The 20845-nt window shown below is 42.9% G+C and overlaps 1 protein-coding gene across 1 annotated transcript; it reads left to right on the plus strand.

Annotated features, from left to right (window-relative positions):
- Window positions 1–272: 272 nt before the first annotated feature.
- Window positions 273–7059, plus strand: LOC125552275 (V-type proton ATPase subunit a3-like). The gene is made up of 18 exons (XM_048715774.1): window positions 273–569; window positions 1065–1109; window positions 1328–1450; window positions 1536–1643; window positions 2405–2512; window positions 2596–2769; window positions 2952–3089; window positions 3550–3657; window positions 3809–3916; window positions 4031–4179; window positions 4620–4773; window positions 4957–5117; window positions 5204–5410; window positions 5520–5703; window positions 5810–5893; window positions 5986–6188; window positions 6305–6364; window positions 6529–7059. Exons 1-18 carry the CDS (start codon window positions 423–425, stop codon window positions 6731–6733), a joined length of 2466 nt encoding a protein of 821 aa, XP_048571731.1. The 5' UTR covers window positions 273–422; the 3' UTR covers window positions 6734–7059.
- The last annotated feature ends 13786 nt before the right edge of the window (window positions 7060–20845 follow it).

Genomic DNA, 20845 nt, shown 5'->3' on the forward strand with positions numbered 1-20845 from the left:
TCGGAGACCAGGACTGGACCGACACGACACGTTGATCGACCCCACCTACCAGCCTCACAGTCCTCCCTCCCCGACGAAATCCAGATCCTTCACACCAAAAAAAACATCCAGCTCCTTCTGACAGCCACGAACTCTTCCAATCACAAACGCAAACTGGTTTCCCGAAAAGCAAAAAAATCACAGCACAAAACCGCCTCCGCCGCCCTCTGACATCTGGGTCCTGCGCGTATCGGTCCCTCCCCGCCCAGCCACGTCTCCGCATAATAGCACATGGTCGACAGGACCCGGCCTGTCTCATCCTCCCCTCGCCCCCTCCCTGCTCCGCACGACGCGAAGCCGATCGGGGCCGTACTGCTCGCCTGCCCACCTCCGCCGGAGAGGAGCAGGAGGAGGAGCAATCGCCCGTACCGGGGCTGCACGCCATGGCGCGCAGCGGAGGGGGCTGCTGCCCCTCGATGGATCTGATGCGGTCGGAGGCGATGCAGCTCCTGCAGGTCATCATCCCCACCGAGTCCGCGCACCTCGCCGTCTCCCACCTCGGCGATCTGGGCCTCATCCAGTTCAAAGACGTGAGTCCCCCGTGTTCCCCCGCCGTCGATTTTAGCTCCCTAACTTGTTTCGGTGGAGGATCTGGCTGGTGCCCGCCCCGATGTGCCGATCTGAGCTGGTCCCTCCTCTCTAGGGTTCCGTGCTCGCGATTCCCTTGGAATTGGCAGGGGGTCACAGATGACATTGCGAATTTGGGAACTAAGACTTCTGTGCGGCGTAATTATTCGCTTTTTAGCACTGCTAGTACTACGTTATCACTATACGTATCCATCGGAATTGTGATCTGTTGGTTTGCATTGCCGTGACCCATGATTGGTAGTTAGCACTTAGCAGGGCTCGCTCTTTAATAGGGAATTATTTGCCTTGCTATTAATATGCAAGTGCACATGATTCTTAGATAATGGAACTCGCGGTGCATTTTCATGCTTGGGAACTGTTCTATGTGCTATGTACAGCTTTTGATTTTTGGCTGATTCCTTTGCTGTTAATCTAACGTTTATTTTTAATATCCTCAGCTCAACGCAGACAAGAGCCCGTTTCAACGCACCTATGCTGCCCAGGTACTTTTTGCTCGTTTATGTAAACACATTTTTCTTAAGTTACATTTTGATAGGTCTGGACTATCCTCTTGAAAGTTTATCATAGCAGTTTATCGGTTTGCGTTAATCATACCACGCTTGGTCGGTGTTCATATATATAATGTCCTCACAAGACTATAAATCCACATCTAATGTGGTTATTTTTACTCTCTCTGTTGCTCTGGCTGCTCCTTGTGCAGATCAAAAGGTGTGCTGAAATGGCCCGCAAGCTGCGATTTTTTAAGGAACAAATGTCAAAAGCTGGAATACTAGTTTCTCCTATGCAATCAACCGAAACTCCTCTGGATTTTGATGACATGGAGGTATGCTAATCAGTGAAATGCTGCTTATCATGTGCAACTCGTAAATCTTAAAAGTTGATCTTTTTTAACACTTCCCGAGGAACAGGTAAAGCTTGGAGAACTGGAAGCTGAACTAACTGAAGTAAATGCAAACGATGAAAAATTACAACGGGCCCACAATGAGCTACTGGAGTACAGTACTGTTCTTCAAAAGGTATAGCTACTTAGCCTTGTCATTATAGTAATTATTCTTGAATGCACGTGCATATATTGTGGCATGTACGCATGTTGTATCAGTCGTACGCATATTTGCTAGTAGCAAAGTGCCCGTGCGTCGCAATGGATCCAAAATAGACTGATACAAGTTCACAAACTTGAATAAAAATCACCCTAGTTTTGGTAATATGTACACTAAAATTATGTTATGTTTTACCCAAATTTATTTCTCTTATCTGTTTGGATGAAGTGGGTGACGGGGGACCTGGCCTGGAGAGACTTTAGGGGATTTCTGTAAATATGGAGCAGAGTGGTGGGGGCCTTTCTGCAAAAAAAAGCCACAGCTTACCTTGTATGTTTTAGACACACATCAGATGGTCAGAAATGATGGATGACACACACCATCATCAGCGAGTCTTCTATAGGAGTAGAGATGTCTATCGTTGCCTCAGCTTGAATTACTTCCAAGATTTATCTTATGGGGTTAGACGTGTCATAAATGTTTCAAGCTAATCACTCTTGATTGTGTGTTAAGATAGTAAGGTCCCAAGACCAGTATTTGAATGGTAGCACATGGGAGGCTTGAGAGATAAACTGTTAGCTAAACCATATGTGTGTGGGTGTTGGGGTGGGGTGAGGGTTGCCAATACTGTCACGCATCCTCTTAAATACGAACATGCAAAATTGTACCCAACTTCCCGTTGTCGCCATATATGGTACTATGGTAGTGCTTCTCCTAAATTTCCTTTTAACTTTCAGGCTGGTGAGTTTTTCTATTCAGCTCAAAGAAGCGCTGCAGCACAACACAGGCAAATGGAAGCAAATCAATCTGGTGAGACTTCCCTGGAGAGTCCTCTGTTGGAGCAGGTGAAAATATTGTTTCAGAAACAGCATCCTGCCTCGCCCTGTTCTATTTTCTCTTACTGATATTTTGTTGGTCGAATTTATAGGATATGTTAACAGACGCATCGAAACAAGTGAAACTTGGCTCTTTGAGTGGTCTTGTGCCAAAGGAAAAGGCCATGGCTTTTGAACGTATCTTATTCCGTACCACAAGGGGCAACATTTTGCTCAGACAAGAGTCTGTTGATGAACCTGTCACTGATCCGCAATCCGGAGAAAAGGTAGTTTTTTTGTTACTTGCAAAAGTCAGTATCCCTCCCCTTTGAGTGATACAACTTAACATGTTGACAGTATTTCCTATGGGTATTATGGATTTAGTGTCCAGTGCTTCTTTAGTTCTGAAGTTACACTCATTATTATATTCAAAACACACTTATCTGACACCTTTTACATGGCTATGCAGGTGTACAAAAATACATTTGTCGTATTCTACTCTGGGGAGAGGGCAAAGGCCAAAATTCTGAAGATATGTGATGCTTTTCGTGCAAACCGTTACCCTTTTCCTGAAGACCTTGCTAAACAAACACATACTGTTCAGGAGGTCAGCAGTTGGCAATATTTATTTTCTGACATTCTTCATTGATTTTTTTGTGTTCTTTTAGATATTTGTATTTTGGCTTAAATCAGTGAACCTTGCGATATAGCACTTCTAGTGAGGAAGTTAGTAGTTAAGAATGGTAGTGTGTAGGAGATACTGTGCTTTGCATGTGATATGAGCTTGCTTAACCTCCTATTCTTCTGCTACTGCATTGATGTCATTCCAATGCTAGATTAAAAAAATCTAATTAAATGACTATGCAGTATGTACGTTCTTTTGCTCCTTCTAATCTTATTTTGTTGTTGGTGACTACTGCAAAATGATTTCATGTTGTTGCATCGTTTTTTGAACATAATGTGGATGTCGTGAGGAGATCTTTGCCTTGTTATTCTTATGTGTCACACTGCTACTAATTTGAGCCTATAAAGATATAACATGTACTGAAATACTTGCAATCACACAGGTATCTGGAAAGATATCAGAGTTAAAGGCAACAATTGACATGGGATTAGCTCATCGTGACAGTATACTCAAAACTATTGCATCAGAGTTTGAGCATTGGAACCATCTGGTGAGTTTGTATTGCTTATCTCGGCATCTGATAAGCTCTACTCAAGAGTTCAAGTTCTGTGTACTTTGGTTGTTACTGTAGATGGTGTGCGGTGGAGTTCTGATTTTTACGGTTCGATCATTATTTGCTAATTGGCACTGAAATCTTTCAGGCCAAAAAGGAAAAATCAATTTACCACACTCTAAACATGTTGAGCGTTGATGTGACGAAGAAATGCTTAGTTGGTGAGGGCTGGAGTCCAGTTTTCGCAGCTAATCAGGTAATAAAATTTGTTTCCTTAACCCCTGATGCCTTCTTATGTATTTGTCCACCCTAATTCTTTGGTTTCTGTTTGTGGTCTGCATGATTTATGATTTATAGTGTATATTTTCAGATTCAGGATGCACTTCAGCGTGCTACTCTCGAGAGCAAATCCCAAGTTGGCTCGATTTTTCAGGTCCTTAACACAAAAGAGTCTCCTCCAACATATTTCCAAACAAACAAATTTACCTCAGCCTTCCAGGAAATTGTTGACGCATATGGGTATGTTCTCAGAATTCAATCTTTTTTATTATTCTATACTTGATTTGCTATTTTATTAGTCTCTTATTTATTCTTATGCATTTGAGAAAACGCCTATTCCCTCTTATTTTATTGTTGTATATGTGAAAACATGCCTCAAGCTAGTTGTCTCTCTAGCCATAAACACTTCCCGTCTTCATATTTTTTTCATGTGTCCGTGTCTGCCACTTTAAAATCACAATGCATATTCATCAAAAGAATGTTAGCTACTTGTTTTCAAATGTGTATTACCTTGTAATGGAAATTTCTGCAGCTTATCGGTTTGTGGAATCTCAGTAACACATTTCCATTGAGTTAAACATTGCTTGTTTGAGAAATGACTAAGGGGTGTTTGTGTTACTTGGGGTTCGAGTCAAGTGTATGAATATGTAAATGCTAACTTTGTATTTCTTCTGATACAGAGTAGCTAAGTATCAAGAAGCGAATCCTGGTGTATACACTATTATCACTTTTCCTTTCTTATTTGCTGTCATGTTTGGAGATTGGGGTCATGGAATTTGCATATTACTTGCGACACTCTATCTGATAATCCGAGAGAAGAAATTCGCTTCACAGGTTTGCTCCTCGTCTTCTACATTTTGCTAAACCTATATGTGTCTGTATTACACTATTGCTGCAAGCCAACAGCCCCTCTTTTGGAACATATGGTACTGATTCCAAAGAGTCTAGCATATTTATGTTCTGAAAGTTCCTGAAGTAAGCTGTGTCTTATACTCTTATGTCTGAATTGAAATACAGAAACTTGGAGACATAATGGAGATGATGTTTGGAGGCCGCTACATAATTATGATGATGTCAATTTTCTCAATCTACACAGGATTAATATACAATGAGTTTTTCTCCGTTCCATTTGAACTTTTTGCTAAATCAGCCTATGCATGCCGTGATTCTTCTTGTAGGTAAGATGAAAGAAACCTAATTTTATCTTTGTATAAAGCCAGATTTTATGCATTACTTTTTGCTAATCCTTTTTTTTTGTAATTAGTGATTCTACTACTGAAGGGTTAATCAAGGTAAGGGATACTTACCCGTTCGGCGTGGACCCTGTGTGGCATGGTAGTCGAAGTGAGCTGCCATTTCTCAACTCACTGAAGATGAAAATGTCAATTCTTCTTGGAGTGTCACAAATGAACCTTGGAATTTTTATGAGTTACTTTAATGCGAAATTCTTCAGGAACAGGGTTAATATCTGGTAAGTGTACCCCTTCGTCTGAAAATCCTAATTTGAAAAGGCAGCCCATCCTTTTGTAGCTTGTGTTGCAGTCCCTAAATAATTGTATTGCTGTTCACATTTGTAACAGGTACCAGTTTGTTCCCCAGCTGATCTTCTTGAACAGCTTGTTTGGCTACCTATCCATGCTTATCATCATTAAGTGGTGCACAGGGTCAAAAGCAGATCTGTACCATGTTATGATATATATGTTCCTTAGCCCCACAGATGACATGGGAGAGAACCAGTTATTTCCTGGCCAGAAAACTTTACAGGTCTATATTTGTCATTGTTGTGTTCTCACTATCAAGTTTTGAAAGATCGTTCTTACTATAAAGTAAACATTTGGATTATTCCTAACACACACTCTTTCTTATACAGCAAGTTTTGCTTCTACTTGCTCTGGTATCTGTTCCCTGGATGCTGATTCCGAAGCCATTTTTCTTGAAATGGGAACATGAGCGAGTATGTCTAATATAGTAACCTGTAATTTCTGTTGCTGTTTCTACAGTTCATATTTACTTCTGTGCTGATATTATATGTTTGGTATTCATCAGAGGCATCAAGGACATCAGTACGCCATGCTTGAGGGTGCAGATGAATCAGTTGTAGCAGAGTTAGGGGAGCATAATGAAGAATCGAACCACCATGAGGAGTTTGAGTTCAGTGAAATATTTGTTCACCAGCTGATCCATACAATTGAGTTTGTTCTTGGTGCAGTCTCAAATACTGCTTCATATCTTCGTCTCTGGGCTCTCAGGTACTGCCGGACAATAAGAACCATTCGAACCATTTCATCATCTCAGTTTTGCGCAGGACAATCTTTAATCACACTTCCATTAGCTACTAACGAGCAACTAATATTTCTCCTTGCAGTCTTGCACACTCGGAGTTGTCCACTGTGTTCTATGATAAAGTTCTCCTTCTGACGTTGGGGTTAGTAATCTCTCTCTCTCATCTTCATCATCATCATCATCATCATCTTACATTTCATTGGCTTCGGAATAATAGAGTAAATCGGAATAGCAGCCAAAAACTTGGGAAAATCCAAGTTAATGATCAATAGAATCATCTTCATCATGCTTTGTGCATTTTTGTAGGTACAACAATATTTTTATCCTTGCTATCGGTGTCGTTGTCTTCATCTGCGCCACTGTCGGTGTGTTGCTTGTTATGGAGACCCTAAGCGCGTTCCTTCACGCCTTGAGGCTCCATTGGGTGGAGTTCCAGAACAAGTTCTATGAGGGTGATGGTTACAAGTTCGCACCATTCTCGTTTGCTCTAATCAGTGAGGATGAAGAGTGAGCTCGTCCAAATTCTTGTATCTATTGTAGTCTCTGTAATATCTTGTGGGTGGCCTTGTTGCCAGAACAATCATTGTTTGTCACGGATCAATCATAAAACTCCAGCCCCTTGTTCGAGCAAGGGAGGTGCAACATCATTTTTCTTTAGATGTGGATTACACGAAGGGTAGGAATTTTTTTGTGGAGGTTTGGCAACAAAACTCTAGTGGCATCACCCTTATTTTGGTGTAATGCTAATAACGAGTTGTGCACTCGTGGTTGCCTTTGGGTGATGTGCAGTCTGGACATAAATAAGCATGTAATAAAAGGTTATTTCCATTGTGGTTATTCTCGGGCTCACTTTACCGTTTTATAAATTATCATTGTTTTTTTTACCTCGAGACCATTCAAAAATCATTGCATTTCGAAATAGATTACAAGAGTTGGTTTCAAATGTTGCCAGAGACAAAAAGAAAAGAAAAGAAAAGAAAAGCTGGCTACTCTACCATCTGATGTCAGCGACTCTCATTGTGCTTGAGGCATGCTATGCTTGTCGTCAACTATTACCTGAGTTTTATGGGCTAGTCAAAACAAGTGTCAGCAATGAGGGGAAAACCTAATTTGTATACGGGTCATATTTGGCCTCACAATAACAGGGTCTACTACTCGATGTCAATTAGGCGTCAGGATCACTAAAGAAATGCTCTCTTCATTTTTTATACAAGACAACTATAAAAAATATATTTTGCAGCTATACAAGATCACTATAAAAAATAGGGTTGTCTATGTCACATCTAGATGTGAGACTAGCAATGTGCCTGTGCATTGCAACGGATTCAAAGTAGAATACATGTTCACAAACTTGAAAAAAAACACCTAGTTTTGATATACATATATCACTAAAAATATATTATGTTTCACTCAAAATATATTCCTCGGGCTGTTTTGATGAGGTGAGAGAGGGATGTGGTTGGTTTCAAGATACTAAGGGGTTTTCTGCAAATTGGAGCAGAGGAGTGGGCTATTCTTGCAAAAAGGCCACAACTTATCTCACAGTTGTTAGATGCAGATCTAGTGGTCAGAAATGACGGATGACAGACACACCATCATCACCAACTGAATCTTTTATATCTAGATGTGAGATATTATCTCACATCTAATATGATGTCACATTTTGTTTGTGGCTCTTTCATTGACAACTTTCTACAGCTGGTTCGTTTAATTTTTGTTTGATGGTTGTCCAGCCGAGTTTCTCCGTTGGTGCTAAACAAGCTGAGTGCGTCTCGACTGGCCGGTATACACAGCTAGGCACCGAAGCTTCTTGGTTTGTAGCACACAGGAAAAAAAATCTGAAGTGTGTTGTTTCGTCTCAGAAAAAAACAAGAAAAAGTTGCAAGACAAAGCCACACTTAAGAAGGAATCGAACTACCATGCTCCAACTACTTAACGCGTGTCTTCTAGCCACTAGAACAAATGGATGTTTGCGATAATTAATCAGCGTGAATATTTAGGAACTCACTACATCGTCAGATTTGAAACCTTTTTGAACATTTATTAAAAATTTGTGAACAAATTTATAGATGCAGAATATTTTAATAAAAATGTGAACAATATTTGTAGTTGCAAACATTTTTGAAAACACAAGCAATTTTTGAAAACGTGAACAATTTAAAAAACTCAAAAAGTTTTTAAAATGCATTTTTTTGAATAATTTCTGAAACACTAACACATTCCCAAGAACACGGACAATTTTTTTTTGAATAGTTATGTCACATCTAAGTATGACATCATCCCACGTATTGTCTCTTGTTTGTTTGTCCAAAAAAATCACAATAACAGACGAGTGTGCCTGGGCCAGTCCCTCCGCACATGGACAATTGTGAGTCGATAGTTGACATGTAATCGGGCCCCTACAAAATATACGCCCCCTAGTTGCGAGTCGAAGGTTGACTTGCAATTGGGCCCCTAAAAAAACTACATGCCTCGAGTTGCAAGTCGGGGGTGGACTTGCAACTAGGGTGAAAGCAAAACAACACCCTGAGTTGCGAGTCGATGGTGGACTTGCAACTGGGCCGACAGAAACCCCTAGTTGTAGGTCCAGGGTCTAATCGTAACTACCATGAAGTAAGAACAAAAAAACAGGACCCCTCCCCCCTCCCCCCGAGTTGCGAGTTGAGGGCAGACTTGCAACTAGGGCAACTACAAAACTACATACCCGAGTTGTGAGCATATATATGGTTGACTTGCAACTGGAGCAATTACAAACTACATCCATCGAGTTGCAAGTCGGGGTGGACTTTTAACTTGAGTGAATACAAACTACATCCCCCAAAGTTAAGAGTTGAGGATGGACTTGCAACTAGGGCAACTACGAAACTACATCCCCGAGTTGCAAGCACATGGTTAACTTGCAACTGGGCCGAATACTAAAACTATATCCCTCGAGTTGCAAGTCGGGGGTGGACTTGCAACTAGGCCGACAAAAAACCCTAGTTGTAGGTCGAGGGTCAAATTGCAACTACCATGAAACAAGAAAAAAAACACCCCCGAGTTGCGAGTCGTGGGTAGACTTGCACCTAGGGCAACTACAAAAACTACACCCTGGAGCTATGAGCACATGGTTGACTTGCAACTGGGATGATTACACACTACATTCCCTCGAGTTGTGAGTCGATTCTGGACTTGCAACTGAGCCGACAGAAACCCCTAGTTGCAGGTCAAGGGTATCAATTGCAACTATGATGAAACAAGAACCAAAAACCTACACCCCCCGAGTTGCAAGTCGGGGTGGACTTGCAACTAGGGCAACTACAAAACTACATCCCCAAGTTGCGAGTCGAGGGTGGACTTGCAACTGGGGCGATTACAAAAATTGCATGCCTCGAGTGGCAAGTCGGGGGTGGACTTGCAACTGGGGCGATTACAAACTACATTCCCTCAAGTTGTGAGTCGATTGTGGACTTGCAACTGGGCCAATAGAAAATCCTAATTGCAGGTCGAGGGTCTAATTGCAACTACCATGAAACAAGAACAAAAAAACACCCCCTGAGTTGTGAGTCGAGGGTGGACTTGCAACTAGGGTAACTACAAAACTACACCCCCGAGTTGTGAGTATATGATTGGCTTGCAACTGGGGCGATTACAAATTTACATGCCTCGAGTTGCAAGTTGGGAGTGGAATTGCAACTGGGGTGAAAACAAAACAACACACCCGAGTTCCGAGTCGAGAGTGGACTAGCAACTGAGAGAAAAGAGGTGGGGACCGAGTTGCGAGTCGAGGCTAGACTTGCAGCTGAGGCAAAAAGATGTCTAGGCCTAGTTACAAGTCAAGGGTGAGATCACAATTGGGACAAAAAGGTGGAGCCCGGTTGCGCATCGAGGGCCGAGTTGCAAAATTGGATAAAAATAGTTTGACCCTAGTTGCAAGTCAAGAATGAACTTGCAACTAGGACAAAAAGAAGTGGCCCTTCAATTGTATGTCGGGGTGGAGTTAGAACTCGAAAAATGAAATGGTTGGCCTCCTTGTTGCATGTCGATAGTGGACATTTAAAATGGGGGAAAAATGAGGCCGGGGCCTGTTTCGTACCATGGGTGGACTTGCAAAAATGGGACAAGAAAAAACGGCCCCCAATGTGACAAAAATGGATCAGTCCAGTTGCGTATCGAAGGTGGACTGGCAAATGATAGATAAATTGGCCGGGTCTATCGAAGGTAGATTTACAATTGGTAAAAAGAATGCATTTTAGGGTTGGAGTTCCAAGTAGAAGAACAAATTGGTGGCACCCATTTTGTGTTCAAGATGGACCTAAAACTAGGACAAAAAAAATGATAGGACCTAATTGCATATCGACCGCAGGGCAAAACATGTCTCTTTTACAAAGCAAGTATCGTCGGCATCAAACTTAAAAGAAAATAGAAATACTCAATGACGAACGACATAGCATGTTTTTCCCACTTCTACAACACATAAGAGATAAAATAAGGCCACAAGAGTGCAAGAAAAAAAGTCCAACAAAAAACAGACATGCACCGTGAACAGGTCAACAGGTGGAGACAACAGAACATGCAACACATGAATACATTAGCCGACGATGCGAGATCGAGAATTTGCGTTAAAATTATCCAACAGACGACAACTTAGATGAGACATTGCTAAATCTTATCTTCATGAAGTTTAGAAGAAATGGGGGGACAGTGTCAAAATAATCCAGAAAGACGACGATGTCACCGACTAAAAACAACACAAGAAATAGATAGCTAGTGTGCAGTGATAATGGGCTGACAAAAGCGAAGCTAAACAGGCCTAGGCCAACAAAGAGGATATGCAACAAACAAACAATGACAAGCGAGACGAAAAAGAGCACTTACATAAAAAAATTTGAAAACTAAATCAAACGATGACAAATTTAGATGAGACATCATTTAAGAAACAGTTGGGAATTTAAAAATATGCTTATAAAATTTTAAAAATCATGGATTATAAATGATAAAAATATAAAAGGACATATAAAAACCAAAAGAAAAATAGGGGGAAAAACAAAAGAACGAAAAAAACAAGAGTCGGGTTCCAAAAGACCGAACAAAAAATACGAGTTGGCAACCTAGCTTTCTATAACTCACGGAACTACATTCAAAAATAAAAATCACGGACCTACCAGTACCTTGTCTTGCCTTTCTCCACTCTAATATCACATTGCTTCAAAAAATTATACAGACAACAACGGCCCACCACCACTTGCATGGCCGGGACAGGCCACACAGGCCGGCTGCGGCAGACAATGCAAAGCGAACGGGTGCGCCAGACGAGACGATCATGTTTGCATGAAAATTAAAGACAAACAGTATCAACGGTTCTGGATTTAGATGTGAGATAAGTATTTCACATCTAGATGTGAAATAGCAAACTCGTAAAAAATATATGACGTTGTCTTGTACTGGCTACCTGTGGTTTAACTACTCGCGTGCATACGATGGATGATAATGATACTTAACTATTCCTCACGTCCATTTAATTTCCTCTAGTTTGCATGTGCATTATTATTAACCCAATAAATGAGAAGATAAGCTCACTTCTGAAGCATACATTAACTTTTACATTAATACCTGTAATTTAAATTTGTGGCCTTATATAATTAAATGAAGGGAGTACTACATCTAGAAAAACCGCGACTTTCTTCCTTGCCATGAGTTCTATCCGAGTGGCAGATCTGTGGTCCTCTTGGGCGCCGCTGGAGATCAAAACTTTTGTCTAGCTAGCGCTGCAGGAATCAACATAGCTCCGCTGCTGATTGGTGGCCTCGGCTAAGCGCGTATACTCGTTGGTCTGATGTACATTTAGAATGCTCTGGTTGGAGAGGAACAACTGTGTGTTCGACGGGATTGCGACCATCGAATCCGTTGTTACGACAAGAGTTAAGAGCGAATTCGCCCTCTAGATCGGTGGGCGATGATGGAAATTAGGATCAGTAGTTCTCTGGTGGATGCTTCCCAAAGTGTGAAGCTTGTCTTGTAAAAAAAAAAGTACATAACCTTTGTATTTTCCAATCTTAATACAGAAGACGCACATCTTGTGTGTTCTTGAAAAAAACATCTGGAAGAACATTTACTCCGCAATTTCGATAGAAAGTTTAGACACTTATTTTAGAACGGAGTCAGTACTAAATTAATAATAATTAATATAGATCAGAGGAAGTAGGTAAATTAACAACTCAGATAGCGAGCGATTCAATGTATATCGCGGAAGCTAGATTATTATGGGTCATATTTGGCCTAGAGATTTCCACTTCAAAAGAGACTTCTCTGAAATTACCTATAGATGGGAGGGCGTAACAGTCACAATAACAGGAGTGCAGCGTTTCGATGCCCAAGAAACCAAATGGAGGACAGGAGACGAAGGAGGTATAGGGTACCGGCTTCAAGTTGTGGTACACGGGACGACTGCAAACAGAAATGACGTAGGCCTCTTGATCAACAAGAGCCTCAAGTATGGAGTGGTGTAGATTGTTGGGCAACGTTGCATGGAAAATAAAAAAAATTTACGCACACGTAAGATCTATCCATGGAGATGCATAGCAACAAGAGGAGAGAGTGTGTCTACGTACCCTCGTAGACCGTAAGCGGAAGCGTTTATTTACGAGGTTGATGTAGTCGAACTTCTTCACGATCCAACTAGTCAAGTACCGAATGTACGCCACGCGTTCAACACTCGTTCAGCTCGGTGACGTCCTCGCCTTCTTGATCCAGCAAGACGGGCGAAGTAGTAGATGAGTTCCGGTAGCACGACAGCGTGGTGACGGTGGTGGTGATGCTATCTCCGCAGGGATTCGCCTAAGCACTCCGAAAATATGACCGAGGGACGAAACTGTTGAGAGGGGTGCCACACACGGCTAAGAGATTGTCGTGGCTTTCTGTGGCGCCCCCTCCCACATCTATATAGGCGCGCGGGGGGGGGGGGGGGGCAGGGGAGGCAGCCAGGAAGTGCCCCAAGGGAGGCCGAATCCCCCTTGGGCTCCTACCCTTGGCCGTGCCCCCTTCCTTATCTGTGTGCGGGAGGAAGGCAGGGGGAGGTGGCGCCTCCCTTTCCTTTCTCTCATGAGGAGGGAAAGGCAGGAGGGGCCAACCCTCCCCCTTTCCTTCCCATAGGGCCGGCGGCCAGGGAGAGGGCGCGGCATCCCCCTTGTGAGCTGGTGTGTGCCTCCCGTTGGCCCATTAGGCCCATAGACCTCCTGAGGCCTTCCGGAACCCCTTCCGGTGATCCGATGGTTACCCGGTACAACCTGAAACCTTTCCAGTGTCCAAATAGCATCGTCCTATATATCAACCTTTTCCTCGGACCATTCCAGAGCTCCTCGTCATGTCTGTGGTCTCATCCGGGATTCCGAACAACATGCAGTCACCAAACCATATAACTCATATAACACTATATTGTCAACGAACGTTAAGCATGCAGACCCTACGGGTTCGAGAACTATGTAGACATGACCGAGACACTTCTCCGGTCAATAACCAATAGCGGAACCTGGATGCTCATATTGGTTCCTACATATTCTACGAAGATCTTTATCGGTCGAACCTTATGACAACATACATAATTCTCTTTGTCTATCGGTATGTTACTTGCCCGAGATTCGATTGTTGACATCTTCATACCTAGTTCAATCTCGTTACCGGCAAGTCTCTTTACTCGTTCCGTAATACATCATCTCATAACTAACTCCTTAGTCACTTTGCTTGCAAGCTTCTTGTGATGTGCATTACCGAGAGGGCCCAGAGATACCTCTCCGATACACGGAGTGACAAATCCTAATCTCGATCCATGCCAACTCAACAGACACCTTCGAAGATACCTATAGAGCACCTTTATGATCACCCATTTACGTTGTGACGTTTGATAGCACACAAGGTATTCCTCCGATATCCGGGAGTTGCATGATCTCATAGTCTAAGGAATATGTATTTGACATTAAGAACGCAATAGCAATAAACTAAACGATCATATGCCAAGCTAACGGATGGGTCTTGTCCATCACATCATTCTCCTAATAATGTGATCCCGTTGTCAAGTGACAACACATGTCCATGGTTAGGAAACCTTAACCATCTTTGATCAACGAGCTAGTCTAGTAGAGGATCACTAGGGAAACGATATTTGTTTATGTATTCACACATGTATTTAAGTTTCAGGTCAATACAATTCTAGCATGAACAATAAACCTTTATCATGAATAAGGAAATATAATAATAACAACTTTATTATTGCCTCTAGGGCATATTTTCATCAGTCTCCCACTTGCACTAGAGTCAATAATCTAGTTCACATCGCCATGTGATTAACACCCATAGTTCACATTGCCATGTGACTAACACCTAAAGAGTTTACTAGGGTCAATAATCTAGTTCACATCGCTATGTATAACACCCAATGAGTTCTAAGGTGTGATCATGTTTTGCTTGTGAGAGAGGTTTAGTCAACGCTGTCTGCTATATTCAGATCCGTATGTATTTTGAAAATTTCTATGTCTACAATGCTCTGCATGGAGCTACTCTAGCTAATTGCTCCCACTTCAATACGTATCCAAATTGAGACTTAGAGTCATCCAGATCGGTGTCAAAGCTTGCATCGACGTAACTCTTTACGACGAACTCTTTATCACCTCCATAACCGAGAAACATTTCCTTAGTCCTCTTAGGCAACTAAGGATAATTTTGGCCGTTGTCCAGTGATCCCCTGGATCACTATTGTACCCCTTTGCCAAACTAATGGCAAGGCACACAACAAGTTTGGTACATAGCATGGCATACTTTATAGAACCTATGGCTGAGGCATAGGGAATGCCTTTCATTCTATCTATATTCTGCCATGGTCGGGCTTTGAGTAACTCAACTTCACACCCTGCAACACAGGAAAGAACCCTTTCTTTGACTAATCCATTTGGAACTTCTTCAAAACTTTTCCAAGGTATGTGCTTTATTAAAGTCCCATTAAGCATGTAGATCTATCCCTATTGATCTTGATGCCCAATATGTAAGTAGCTTCACCGAGGTCTTCCATTGAAAAATTCTTATCCAAGTATACTTTTATGCTATCCAGAAACTCTATATCATTTCCAATCAACAATATGTCATCCACATATAATATCATAAATGCTACAGAGCTCCCACTCACTTTCTTGTAAATACAGGGTTCTCCGTAAGTCTGTATAAAACTATATGCTTTGATCACCTCATCAAAGCGTATATTCCAACTCTGTCGTGGAATTGTCATGGCAGATGTCCTAGTGTGAGGACTTAGTCGTGGAGTCATTGCAATGAGGTTAGCTTAAAGGGGTTAATCAGGACAAAGTACACGAAGAGTTTATACTGGTTCGGCCCCTTATGGTGAAGGTAAAAGCCTAATCCAGTTGTAGGTAGTATTGCTAGGGTTTCGATGAACAGGGAGCGAATACCCTTGAACCGGCTCTCGATCTGTTGATTCTTGTCCTAAGCCGCTGCTGGGTCGTCCCCTTATATACATGGGTTGACGCCCTGCGGCCTACAGAGTCCCGACCGGCTTATACAACGTATCCGGCTCGGTGACCTTTCTTTCCTACCTTCCAAAACAAGTCTACATACATGGCGGTTTATAGCCGTGGGCCATAAGCTGCCTTCGGGTTTGGGCCCTCTACTAAGCCTATCTATGAACCGCCATATGCTCTTGGGCTTCATTGAGATGAATCGCCATAGGGATGACCCGGCCACTCCTGGACGGGTCATACCTAATAGTTATATCCCCAACATTAGGCCCCAAGTTGATTTGAACTTGTTCATGTCAATCTTCAACACTTAGAAAAATCCTTCCTCTCTTATTGTGAAGTATTGTAACCCGCCATGACATCGCGTCCGAAAGTTGGGATAACCCAACATGACGTCATCTGCAATTAATATTATATAGAATCCAAATCTTAATAGATCTTTTTCTTTACCGACTCTCCGAAAATCGAGGCGCCCGTGCCAACACATATCCATTTTACTGTTCCTCGATTCCCGCGCCTGCCGTTTGTACTTCCAAGCCTATAAATAGGGCCATGGAGTCATCTTCCATTCTTCTCCTTTTCCTTCTCGCCTTCTCCCTCCTCGCGATGCATCGACTCGCACGAGCTCCGCCGCCATCAACCTTCGTCCTCGACCTCAACTCCGGCCGCGGCATCACCCTGATCAGACCAGAGAACCGCGGTGCCACTCCGCTGCCCTAACAGCTCAGTAAGCCATCCCTTCTTTCGCTATAGATCTGCCATTAGGTTTCGTCGGTGTTCGTCGCTGCCCTTCTTTTTCTTTGTTTTGATCCATGGATTAGATCCGAAAGCCACATGAATCTTGTGCGGTAGTGGTTTTAGCACCAGTTTCTGATACTAGAACATATCCTCATCGCAACAGATCTCTTCTAGGGCACCTCTGCTTTTCCACTGTCGCCTTTGTAGGTTTCGAGTTTATTCTTTTTTCTGAACAGCGGTAGATCTGCATTTGCAGCCTCAATCTGTGGAATCTGTTTGTCCTAACACTTAGCAAATTTTACTCTTGGTAGATCTTGAATGTCTTTAGTCATGGAGGCTTATACTGCCGGCTTATCGTTACTTCATATATCATTAGCCCTCACTTAAGCCGCCATTCTGAACATGCACTGTACTTGTTAACTTGCAACTTTATCAATTATCTTGAGTCGGCAAATTATTTCCTGTCTTTTAGGTTGTCCTTTCACCATGCCGCCCAAGACAATCATGACCTGCAACTGGGTTCCCTCCACCTTCACTGAGAGCACCTTGAAGGATTTTGTCACCGTTGGATATTTGCCAGAGAAGAGTGTCATGCACTACCATGCTCCTGACCCGGGCGAAGAGAGACGTCAGCCTAAGGACGGTGAAGTTATCGTATTTACTGATCATAAGAACCGGGGCTTCTCGCCACCTGGCTCTAAGTTCTTTAGAGATATCCTGCACTTCTTCAAGCTCCATCCACAAGACATTGGACCCAATTCCATATCAAACATCTGTAACTTCCAAGTCTTTTGTGAGGTATACCTTCAAGAAGAGCTTAGTGTTGAGCTTTTCAGGGAATACTTCTACCTGAACCGCTAGAATGAGTTCACAAATGGGCCCTGCTTGGAACTTGGCGGGATTTCAATTCAACGCAGACGAGATGCCATCTTCCCTCAAGTAGCTCTGCCAAGCCATCCCAAGGACTGGAACCAAACATGGTTCTACTGCAAAGATATCTCGCCGTCTGATGAAAATTTGCTGCCGGGTTATCATGCTGAGCGTCTCGACTCAAATTACCAACTCCCTGATAAACTTACCGCCGCCGAACGCAAGAAACTTGTCCCTACAATCAGAAAAGTTCAAGCCTTTCTAGGAAACGGCTTAACTGGATTCGACTTAATCCGCTGCTGGGTCGCATGGCGGATCATACCCTTAAGCCGCCGATCCAGCTTGATGTGTACATATACCGGAGGAACAGATGATCCCTTACACCATAGCTCTCTACGACTGACTGAAGAGGGCATCATTGAGGTGGCAACCACACTTGTAAATAGCAAATATGAAGACTGCGGCAAAGTGGGTTTGAAACCTTTCTGCAAGCTTAACCCGTCGCCAGAGGTAAATCTTTTGATTTCTTTTTCCTTCGGCACTTAAACATTGCATGAACCGATATGTTATCCTTCCACAGGCTAAATCTGACTTCTGGAAGGCCAAATATGACCATGAGGCTGCCAAAAAGGCTAAAGCTGCTGCGAGAGCCGCCAAAAAGACCATCAGGAGGTCTAGGAAGAAACCAAGCGCCTCTGAATTGCTGAAGCTGGATGAAACCTCTGAGTCGGAGGTAGCCCTTGACTCTCTTGGCTTGTTTTTAAACAAACTTATTGACACTGACTATTGCCAGGATGACACAGGAGCCAGCCAAGCAGTCGAAGAAGAGGTAACTATTGTTTCCTTCGACTCAGAACCTTTACCAAGGCAGAAACTTCGGCGGGTAACCCGGAAAGTAAGGTTTTCACACCCCTTAGCTTATTTAGATCCTCATTTTATCTTAAAACGGCAGCAACATGAGAGCCGCGCCAGACCCGGACCGGTGGAGGTGAAGATTTATCCCCCGGTTTACCAAACACTCCTCAGAAACGCCAAAATGAGGTTCTTTTTAACCTTAACTCTTGTATTTACCAGGAGTCACTTTTGTTAACCACTCAATTTTGATTCCATCTTTGCAGGAGATTTCCCGTTCCTCCTCTGGAGATTCATCGCAGACTCAACTGCCGGCTTTCAAGACTGCCCTTGGGTAATAATAAGTATCTTTCTTCTGTACCTTTATATCTTTATCATTATACTGACTTGTCCAAATTCTTTTTAGCGGTCAAGCAAAACCCAACAAGAAAGCAAAGGCAACAAAGCCGGCCGAGGGTCGGAAAGCTACTGAACCGGAACAACCAATCATTGCACCAGAACATCCTGAATAGCCAGAAGATCCTACTCTCAATGCTCAACCTGAAATACCTGGGCCGTCTCTTGACGAAACCACTATTGATCCGTCAAGCTCAGCTAACCCGCAAGAGACTCATGGTGATGACGTTTTAATCACTGGCATTAGATTTACTGAACCGGGGAATCCAATTGTACTAGCGAGACACTCTGCCAAACAAGAAGTCATGGAAAGATGGAAAGTGAGGTTTGATGTCTCCCACTATGCTCAACTGAGTACTAGTGAAGTATTATCTGGTTATGTCAGTCAAGTGCATTCCAGCTCTGACTTGGCGATTGAAATGGTTAAACAAATGCACCAGAAGTATGAGGTACGTCACCCGACTTATATATATCTGCCAGCCCCCAAGTCTTCTGATTATGATAAACTTGAATAATCTGTAGACTTGAAATATTTACAAGCTTCTGTCCTAGACTCCCTCCAAGTCCGGTTTAAAAACTTAGACCGGATGCTGATGACAACATAACTTTGCATTTGTAGTCCCCAAGGTCCGGTTTAATTAGTATGAATGAGCCGGTCCTATTAATCATTGTATAAAAGAACATAACTTAACTGCATAGCCCCCATGAGTCGGCTGGGACTGTCAACAACACACCCGGCTCATCCTTAGGAAGAAACAAGCAATATGCATTAGCCCCCAAGTGCCAAGTGTTGTTGCTTGCAAAGCACTTGGGACTTTTAAAAGAACCGTTTCCTTTGAAAAAAAATGCGTTGACAGACATTAGCCCCCAAGTGCCAAGTGTTATTGCTTGTAAAGCACTTGGGACTTGTATTGTTGTAACCCGCCATGAATTTTGACGAACTTGTGCTGTATGCAGGATGCTACCACTGAATTGGAAACTCAATTAAATGAGGCCAAGACCCGGCTGGCGGCTCAGAAAACTGAGACCAAAAAGGCTGAATCAAAATTCTAGTTTAGTGTGTCTGAAGCCGAAAAATTGAAGACCGGCTTTACTTCGGACAAAGAGGCTTGGGATAAGGAAAAGACTTCCCTAATTCAGCGTGCTGAGAAAGCAGAGGCGGCTCTGGAAGAGGTTACCACTGAGCTCATCGGTTTAAAGAACCGTGTGTCTCAGATGGTTTCTGCAATCTTCGGTAAGTCACCTTGTTATTTATCCAGAGTAAGTATTTGTCGTCATACTGTAAGCCGCAACTTGACCAATCTGTGAACTTTTTTCAGGTCCCAGGAGTAGCAAACTTAGCCGGGATACTTTGGTAAAACTGAAGGAAGTTTATACTTTGGTTGATCAATTATACACTGGAGCTCAGCGGACTCTTGCTACTATTTCTCCAACAAATCAAGGACCAAATCTGTTAAGTGATGTCTTGAAGAAACTACCCATCTTACCCACCAGGTTTCAGGAAATCAAATGGTCTTGTGCTAGAGCCAGAGCTGTAACCGCCTTGAGCCGTGCCAAAGCATGGGTACCTGAACTAGACCCAGCAAACGTAGCTAGTGGGTATCCTAGTCTCAAGGAAGATGGAACCTCTTTTGACCAACAAGACTTTACCGCCTGTGTCAAAGAGATTCGTCCGCATGCAACAATCATTGCTGAAGAGACCAACCTCACCAAGTACCAGCCGGGTTATGATGCAGATAATCAGAAGTTGCAGACTCCTTCATATAAAGTGATGGACTTAATTCCGCCGATTCATAAGCACACTTTCGCCCCTGATATTGACCCGTCTGATCTGACTGACGATGAAGCTAAATTCTCCGCCTTGCGTGGCTTTGACTGGTCCAAACCCAACTTCCATATAGTGGAGGAGGAAGACGAACCGACAAGGGATGAACCGCAACCGTCAAACCAGTCAGGCCAAGACGCATGAACCGGGGCCGGTTTATCATCTGTTGTATGCAAGACTTAAAAACAATTATCCTTTTTGAAAGTGCGTTATATCGACTAGAGGGGGGGGGGGTGAATAGGCGATTTTTATGAAAGTCTTCAAAACGTGGATGTTATGAAGACAAACGATAGAAATAAACCTATTACCCTGCAGCAGAAGGTAGACTACACTAGGCAAGCCATAGTCAAGTATTCAATAGAGTGAAAGCACAATGACTAATAGAAGCAATGTAGTAAGGATCAGGTAGGAAGATATTGTGAAGCCACACAGAACACGCAGT

Source organism: Triticum urartu, chromosome 4, assembly GCF_003073215.2.
Source record: "Triticum urartu cultivar G1812 chromosome 4, Tu2.1, whole genome shotgun sequence".
Lineage (NCBI taxonomy): Eukaryota > Viridiplantae > Streptophyta > Magnoliopsida > Poales > Poaceae > Triticum > Triticum urartu.

Coding starts and splice junctions, on each gene's coding strand:
- LOC125552275 (XM_048715774.1), top strand. CDS start 423: ATGGCGCGCAGCGGAGGGGGCTGCTGCCCCTCGATGGATCTGATGCGG. Junction 2,770..2,951: donor ATCCGCAATCCGGAGAAAAG/GTAGTTTTTTTG, acceptor ATGGCTATGCAG/GTGTACAAAAATACATTTGT. Junction 6,365..6,528: donor GTTCTCCTTCTGACGTTGGG/GTTAGTAATCTC, acceptor GCATTTTTGTAG/GTACAACAATATTTTTATCC.